Source organism: Eucalyptus grandis, chromosome 8 (genome assembly GCF_016545825.1).
Source record: "Eucalyptus grandis isolate ANBG69807.140 chromosome 8, ASM1654582v1, whole genome shotgun sequence".
Classification (NCBI taxonomy): Eukaryota; Viridiplantae; Streptophyta; class Magnoliopsida; order Myrtales; family Myrtaceae; genus Eucalyptus; species Eucalyptus grandis.
The window spans coordinates 56020859-56030301 of NC_052619.1; the positions used below are offsets into that span (position 1 = coordinate 56020859).

Genomic DNA, 9443 nt, shown 5'->3' on the forward strand with positions numbered 1-9443 from the left:
TCCATGGACAATTTTGCTGCGAACACTTAGCTCTTACAAAGGCCTTAGTGTTTCTAATGAAGTCAATGTTCCTCCGTGCAGCAATGGAGTTCTTCAAGTATAGCTTCCCTAAATTGTTTTGCATCTTGAAATTTCATACCTACCGACAAAGTAGGAGAGGCAACGGATGGATCATAAGAAGGAAACTTACTTTTCCTTCTCCTTGTATGCACAACTCCTTCATCTTCTTCAAGCTCATCCTGGAAGTAACATTCTCAAGGCTTTCTTCATAATCAGTCTCTCACCAATGGCAACAAGCATCTACGGGGCCTTCGGCTCTATTTGGAACTTCATCAGCTACATGCAAAGCTGCAAATTTATTTGTCAAAAAAATCCCTTTGCCTTTTCTTGACTGTACAAGCTCCTCGTCGTCGTTATCACTTGTGAAATTTGCAGTAGGCAACCCTTCATCATCATCATCACTTGATTCAGCTACTTCCCAATCTAATCCAGTGATTGTGACATCACCTATGTCATCATCACTATGGTGAACTGCATCTGCGCTCCTCTCCTCTCCATCATGTCTATCCCGCCTTTCTTCGACCCTAACCTCGTACTACCTTGAATACCATTTCCTTCTTGTTCTATTTGGGCACTTTCTTCATCATCATCTTCATCCTCACTTTCATTGTACTCAACATATATTTTTACCTCTTCACCATGAAGATAATGGTATAGAATATCCCTAAAGCCGTTATCGTTTTCTAAGGTTCGCAAACCATCTCTTAAACCTTTCCCGGAATACAATACAAGAACTTCCGAACTTTACAAGGCAAATAAGTTAGTATATCCCTAACAAATCCTATATAAGATGCCTTCTTAATGTCGACAAAAATGGTGCCCTCATTTCCACCCTCATACTCCCACTCATCCTCCCCAATTACAAATTCCCCAAAGATAGCAAACTATGATAGCGACATAATCCTTGGCATGAGCCATTTCTGCACCAACAACAAGACAAAGAATAATTAGTTTTGGGACCACATCCACAAAGAACAGTAGACAATCGCACAAGGGAGTCCCCCCACTCTCATAGACTTTATTAAACAGTCCCCACACCGACAATATGCCCATATATGACAGCCAAAAAGAGGTCGACACTTTAATAATTTACCTTCCTTCCTCTACAATATTAATAAAAAACAGAGGCCCCCACACCGAGAATATGCCCCTTCATGACAGCTAAGAGGTCGCCACTTTAATTATTTGCCTTGCCTTCCATTCCTTAAAATATAAACCAAAAACAGAGGTCCCCACAACAAGCACAGCCCAAGCAATTTTGTCTACTATCTTTTGCTGAACTAAACCTGCGATATGAGAATGTACATCCACTTAATCAAATCTATTTTTCCTGTGAAAACACATAGAATTTCATTAAATCAAGCTTGATGTAAAATTATAGGGTAAAAGTTCTGTTTCTCATCCAACCAAGAGGAGAAATCATACCCTAATCTATAATGTTTGGCCATTAATATATTGTGTCAAGAGGTCATTACACAATCCAAGCCCTAAATTTATCCATTGCACAGAGACTAATACTACATGTCAAAAGAGCTCATAGTTTATAAACTTTAAAATGAGGTACTTACATGTGGTTTCAAATTTGTCCCTTGCGGGTAAATGAACTTATATAAAGTATCAAAACAAATTTTGCACTCCTCAATGCCCTGCATATATGTTGACTATCCGATTAGAAACAACAATCAGAAAGAAGACTAAAAGAACGAAAAGATCGGAATCAAAGGAACAAAAAGCAGATTGATAGCAAAGTTGCGTGCTCTTTGCAGAGAACTTAAAGGCCATTATTCCAGCCACCTGATTCAATAACTTTTCACTCAAACACATTAGTTCCTAGTTCCACATTAGTCAATATTTTGTCTCACTCGAGCCTTGACTGCATAAATCATCGACTGAGGCAAGCATCTCCACACAAGGGAGTAACCAAACAGAGCACGTGCATTTCAATAGCATTTCCATCGTAGCCTTAATAAAATAATCGAGCGAGCCCTAATAAAATAATCGAGCCCTAATTTCATCATGAGGGAGGGGGAAAAGGGGCCCAACTTAGAGGAGTGACGATGTTGAGCAGGGATGACGACCAACGATGCTGAGTGGCTATGACAACTAACAACGGCGACCGATGACCACCTACGGGCGTGAACGGCAACGGAGAGAAGGGCGGCGACGACTGAGATCTAATGTGAACGCAGATGGGAAGGAACAGCGACGGCTAGGTGTGCTTAAGCCAAAATGACCTAAACGACGTCGTTTAACACCAACGAAAAACGACGTCGTTTAGGTCAGCTCACTCGGTGTGGGTGGACGACGTCGTTTTGTCGTCCACGTGGGTTTTTTTCTTTAAACGTTTGCCACCTCGGTAAAAGAAGTTGCCGGGAAACGCCACGTATGCAATTTGGCCGGATTTTAGCCGGATTGGCACTCAAGTGATCCATTTTGCTCCGATTTTGGCACTTAAGTGTACCTTTCGTAACTTTTGGCACTTAAGTGTCCCTTTGTGCCAACTTTTGGCACTCCAGGGGTCCGTGTCCCCCCAAATTTAATAGCGTCATTGGCCTAACCAGACATATCAAGATTACCATAACTCGATATTGATTATCTCGAGCTTAAAAATGATTTGGATTTTGAAGACTAGTAGTAGAGTGTACATAGGTTAAATAGGAAAATTTTCGCTAATATATATTTGCACAAAAGCACATAGTCACATAGCTAGTTTTTTACTCGTACATGTCCAATTCGGCGTGAGTGAGCATTCAAAATACACACACATATAAATATATGAAACAATATGTTCCTATTTTATTTTAAAATGTTGTCAACAAGCAAACTATACAAAAGGTAAAATCGTGAGAGAAAAAAAAATAGAAAAACAAAAGGGTGGTGAAAGTCGTTTGGCATTAGTGGATGATAAATCTTAATTATGTTGCATTAATTTATGCTTATCTAGACTTATACAAAGAATGGTTAGGGACGGTTTAAGGAGATAACCAAGAGTGGTGACTATATAAGAAGGAAATCCATCTTTTTATTTTAGGGAGATATTAGTAAAAGTTTACATATATCATCAAGTTATTTCTTGGGGAACATGATATAGATTGGAGAACTAGATGCATGGTGGGAAACTTACCAAAAAAATCCTAAATCTATTGTAATTTTTCCAATTCAATCATCAACTTTTTTTTTATCAATTCAATCTTAAACATTTTACAATTGTGTCAATTCAATCCACCCGATCAAATTTGGCTAGCCAATGATGATGTGAATGGCGACCAATGTCGGTTGTCCGGCCAACACTAACATGTCAATTTTTTTTATAATTTTTTGATTATTTATTTTTAATTTTTTGATTATTTATTATTTGTTTTATATTAGTAAAATTTTACATATATCATCAAGTTATTTCTTAGGGAACGTGATATAGATTGGAGAAGTAGATGCATGGTGGGAAAATTACCAAAAAAATCATAAATCTACTGTAATTTTTCCAATTCAGTCATCAACCTTTTTTTTTTGTCAATTCAATCTTAAACATTTTATAATTGTGTCAATTCAATCCACTCGATCAAATTTGGCTAGCCAATGATGATGTGAATGGCGACCAATGTCGGCTGTCCGGCCAACACTAACATGTCAATTTTTATTTTATTTTTTTTTTCAATTTTTTTTTTAATTTTTATTTATTTATTATTTGTTCTCTCTTCTCTCTCTCTCTCTCTCTCTCTCTCTCTCTCTCTCTCTCTCTCTCTCCTCTCTCCCTCTCCCTCTGTAATGGGAATTGCCCAAATCGCCCTCCCTCCCTCCCTCCCTAGCCGTAGGGTGTGTAATGGGAATTGCCCAAATCGGAACCAAACCGGACCAGTCGGTTATGGGCAGTCCTAAGGGGTTTCGATCTAGTCCCCAGTTCCTATTTTTGGAATTGATAGTTGGTCGCTCACCCCCATCGACTACTGGTGAGGGCGAGCCTCGCCCAGTGACGGCGAGGTCAACCTCGCCTAGCCATGGTGGGTCTAAGCATCACCAAATCGATGGGTGGGCGAGGTCAAGCCTTGTTAGATTTGGCGAGGACTCACCCAACGATGACAAGCCTTGCCCACCCAAGGTGAGGCGCAACCTCATCACGGTGGATGAAGCCAACCTCGCGGTCGATTTGTCCAAGCTCTATCTCTTCCAATGATGGCAAGGTTGAGCATCGCCGTCATTGAGCATGGTCGATACTCGCCAAATCGATGTTTAGCCCCACCATGGTTGGGCAAGGCAGAGCTCGTCCTATGATGGCAAGGCCTCGCCCACCCAAGGCAAGATCGACCTCACAGTAGCCAGCTAAGCCTCACCTTTGGCTAATTGTCAAGGCCCAGTGACTAGCTAGGGAGGATTAGTATAATTGTAAAAGGTTTAAAATTAAATTGGCAAAAAAAAAGATATAGGATTTAATTGAAAAAATTGCAATAGATTTAGAACTGTTTTGGTTATTTTTGTATGGTTGAATTTAAACTCCTCACTTTTCCTTGCTCTCCAAATCGATTTAAGGTCCCCTTTAGGATTACCAACTATGGAAAAACACTACAACGGATATTATTATTGTATTCCTTACTTCGATAATGTTTGCCATACTAGGATCGATTTATGTAAGTAATATACTAAATGATGTAGCATATATATATGTATATTTTTTTTTTGTGACCCAGGGAACCCATCGCACGGCCGGCAACCGGGGAGTAAACCCTGGGGAGGTACGCAAGAAACCACCACCCACGCACCCCGGGCAAGACATCATGCAGCACTTCAGCCTCCCTGCTTCGCAGGGGCTTCGAAACTGGGACCTCCTGCGTGGAGTCCAGCAGCCCTACCATCCACGCTGCAACAATGGGTGGTATGATGTAGCATATTTGTATAAGCGTTCAACATTATTCACTAGTAATTTGGCAGGTTATCCAGTCTATATTTTTGTAGACTAATGTCAACATATACTTCTCCATATGATACTTTCATGTTGACTAAAATCGCAAGTAATTTTCAACCAATAATTTGAAAAGCATGACCTAATCTTAAATCGATCAATTGCAAACTAAACTCAATAAAATTTTGTTTTGAAAAAAAAATGAACTGGTAGTGACGCAAAACTAAAGTAAGGTAGTTTTGATTGATTTTGAAATACTTTTACTTTTGAAACCACGAGGCGCGTTAAGCTTTTTACTTGACCTTGTTCCGCCTAAATTACGCCCTTGTATGTAATTGGAAAAACTCAAAGTTGTTGCTTTCATCCAAATTAGTTACTCACATTAATTGTGCATTAATTGTTATGGACTACGTTCAAAGAATGCATTTAGGGCATATTCGTTTGTCATGATTGATTTTAAATAGTTGAAGACGTGGAAAGTGCTTAAAAACAACCAACTTGGGTTTCACTCTCTTAGGCTAGAAGCTTAGAAGCTTAGTTAATGCACCCTAATTATGGAAAATGGCCAGCAATGATCCTCCACATCCAAGCCCATGGTATCTTTGGAAAATGATTTACTCTTAAAATATAACCGGAAATCATTGGTATTCATTATATTAAATCAAGACCAAAAGATGAAAAGCCAATCATAAAGTTAAAAAAAGGCAAGACTACCATTACTTCCACCATAAAACACAAGTTTATATTACAGCTCTTGCGGTTTACTCTATGGTTCCATCCATTCAATAGTCGATGCAATTGGTTACTAAAAAAATTCACTATCGGCCACTTGGTTCAACAAATCTAATTTCTATTGGCCAATAAGTGCACATCGTGTGGGAAATAAGGTCATTTATTCTCAAATCAATCGAGGAAATTGTTAGGTGAAAATATAATGAGTCAAACTAAATTCACACCATTAAAACTAATGAGTCTTATCCCATTTGACGATCCAAATCTAGTTTAATATATAAACCGTAGGTTAAATGAGTAATTTTTTTCCGGCATTTGTCACTAGTGTCATCTTCGGAATTGTTGGCCCACCCCCCAAAATCTGCAATAAAACAATGGAAAAATGCACCACCCATATCGAATTTTGGTGTGTCTTTTCTTTTGTATTGGATGCATTTCCAACCATGGCTTCCACGTGCCAACCCAGATTATACATGCCTTGTATGGAGTTGCCTGACTCTCTCATTACCATCATCGTGACCCCCCTCCATATACAAATCGTTCCCCTCTTTTATTCTCATCTCTTTCGCTGTCAAATCAAAACCCTATCAAAGGTTGTATATGTCTGTGTACGTGTTCTCTTTTGTGTTTGGGAAGTAGGAGGTGAAGAAGCAATTGTTTCTTAAGAAAATGGCCGCTCCATCGAACGTCACTCTAAACCACCAAAACCATTGCACGATCTGCTTGGAGGGCTTGGCCGTGCGCACCACTGTGACCCTTCGCTGCCGCCACACGTTCCATCTGGGTAGGTTTTTGTCTTGTGTAAATATGCATAAATTGACTCATGTTTTTTTTCCTTCTTTTCTCTGTGTGTCCGTGTATTTTTATTACGTCCCTCTTCGATGGACGTTGTTGCTGATGTGGAGAGCGAGAGAGAGAGAGGGAGGGAGAGAGAGAGATGTTCAAACTTCAAACTGATGTGTGTCGTCTTTTGCCTGTTACCCTGCGGACACATGCGCCAGTATACACAAGTTTGTGTGCAAATATGCGCCTGCTCCATTAAAAAACGTATAGATCTACGTGAAATGCATCTAGACTTACGTTTTCAGGCATTTTTCCCTGTTGGTGTTCGGTGTTCTGATGGTCTACATAGAGATTATTATTTATTTTTGGTTGAGATATATGAGTGATTATTTGATCAGAAATCAATGAAGTTATCTGGCCAATTAGATCTAGGACTATTATATCGTAAGCCAGTATGTCGTAACCCTATGATCTTTCTCCAAAAAGCACAATTTAGATAAATCTTCAAAGGAAAACCTGCTGATTAATGCAAAGTTTGCACTAATTTTCCTTATGTATGACTTTTCAATATTCCTTTTTGTTAAATGAAAGAAAAACACTTAGGGTATGTTTATTTGAATAAAAAAAATGAAGAATCAAGTTTTTGAACTTTAATGCATTTGATTTGCTGAAAATGAAAAACCACTTATAATTAAAGAAAACTTGCATGCTTAAAATTAGAAAAATGGATATCCTAATAGAAAAATAAAAACCATTTTTCTTCTGGAAAAAATGATATCCCAAAAATATATTCCTTCATAGTGAATAAATCCTATTACTTTCTTTTATGCAAGGGATTTATCATAAGTCAAAATCGATCATGATTTTATTGATGATAAAGACAAGGAATCTTAAGATCGAGTTTTCAAAGATAAAAATTGTTGACTTTTTTTTTTATGAATAGTGCATATAATTGTAATAAACTTAGGGTTTGTTTGTTTGAATAAAAAAAATTAAGAATTAACTTTTAAACGTTCATGTGTTTGATTTGTTGAAAACCACTTATAATTAAAGAAAAATTTTCATGCTTATGATTAAAAAATGGATTTCCTAATAGAAAATGAAAAAACGTTTTTCCTCTGAAAAAAATGATTTCCCCAAAACAATTTCCTTCATTTGAATACATCCTATTACTTCTTTTATGCTAGGGATTTATCATAAATCAAAATCAATCACGATTTTCTCGATGACAAAGATAAGGAATCTTAAGACCAAGCTCTCAAAAATAAAAATTATTGACTTTTTTTTTTTATATAAAAAGAGTGCATATAGTTGTAGTGGAATTTTATGAATGAGATGCATCGTTCTTGACGTGGGGTTTTATGCTAAGCTCGTGTCAAACCTAATTGCCCATATACTTATAACCCATATTATAAATTGGCAATCATACTTACATGCGGAACAAAACATATTATGGAAGAACTTGTATTAACTATATGGTTAGTCTACTTCTTCTTAGCAAATACATCCATCACCATTGATGAGAGTGATTTGATTTTTAGCAATTAACTAACCACTCACATCAATGGTGATAGATGAAGATGTGTAGAAAAGACAGTGCCGAGTATTTGCTTATAATTATTTACCATGGTTAAGGTAGAGTCAAGATGCCTTATGATTGATGATGGTATACAACAGTTTGAGGTGCAGCGACCATTACGAACTTCAGCTAGACCGTTTACCTCATTAATTGGATCACTTTGGTTGTATCTTTACATCTAGTTTCCGACTATTATCACTACGATCCCCTTCTATATGCTTTCGATGCTAAAATAGTGTATTACATCTTGTGAGCGTTACACATTTGAATTGTTATTTTTTGCACATCAATTAATGAATCATATTTTTTTTGTTACCTTTCATCTTTTGTAATGGAAAGAAAGATCACGGTATCAAAACAATATGCGAGGAGAGAGATTTCAAGCGAAGTTTCTCGATAAGGGGAATTTAATTCAAATTCTATCTTAAGGTAGAAAATGAATCTATCAATTCATCCTCAAACAATCTTAATCTTATTAGCACTAAGCTGACATAATCGATATAGTCGTGTTAAGTTCAATAGCATTGTTGACTAGCCAAACATATCAAGATTGCCATGACTTGACATCGATGATCTTGAGGTCATAAGGGATCTTAGGTTTTGAAGACCAACATCAATGGCTTGGTTTGAAACTTTGCTAACATAAATATTGTACGAATGTTATTTGTTGACACCCATAGTTACCATTGCCATCACGTGTTGGTCGCAAGGGGTGTTGATACTCGAAATTATCCTTGTTGTCACATGCTAGGCACAAGAACAACAATAGTAGCAATCTAACCCATATCAGTCATAGAGAAGAAGGGGTGACCGAGGTTTTCAAGAACCTTTGGGCCGAGTGTCAATGGGCCTACAAGTGGAGATGTGTGATTTGATGGTAGGGCAATTGATTGTCACATGTCCAGGCTTAAAGATGCTACTGCAAACGTAAAATTCAAGTAGGACCAATGTCAAGATTCAAGCGAGAACAATTGATGCACAAAAGGGCATGTAGAATCAGAGAAGTGGTTATTGCTTGTTGGTTAAGTCTTGTGATGTCATCGACAAGTTAGGAAACAACAAAATGTGGATAAGGTGGTTAAGGAAGGAGCAAAGAATGTAAGAGAAATCAGGAGTGACTTTCAAGAAAGGATTAACCAACTAATGGTTACTAGGTTGTCCTATAAATACCACAAGTCACCTAATAAAGAGACCCCTCTTCCCAAGATATTGGCCTTGTAATGTCACTTTCATCATAATCCTTTATTTTGTCCTTTAGTTATCTTAGCCTAACTTAGGTCTGCTGTAGCTATAGATTCTCGCCGTTGATTCAATTTCGATGAGTATCAATATCTCAAGTAATGTTATTAATTAGATTCCAATGTTATCCTATCATCTAACGTTGTCGATTAGATT

At 37.6% G+C, this 9443-nt stretch overlaps 1 protein-coding gene across 1 annotated transcript in view; it reads left to right on the forward strand.

The window, feature by feature from the left end:
- Positions 1-5012, forward strand: part of LOC104424467 (ethylene-responsive transcription factor CRF4) — a 6359-nt gene extending 1347 nt beyond the window's left edge. The window contains exon 2 of the mRNA XM_039300153.1: positions 4743-5012. Coding sequence (XP_039156087.1) covers positions 4743-5012 — 270 coding nt within the window. The remainder of the gene's footprint in view (positions 1-4742) is intronic.
- Positions 5013-9443: the final 4431 nt, after the last annotated feature.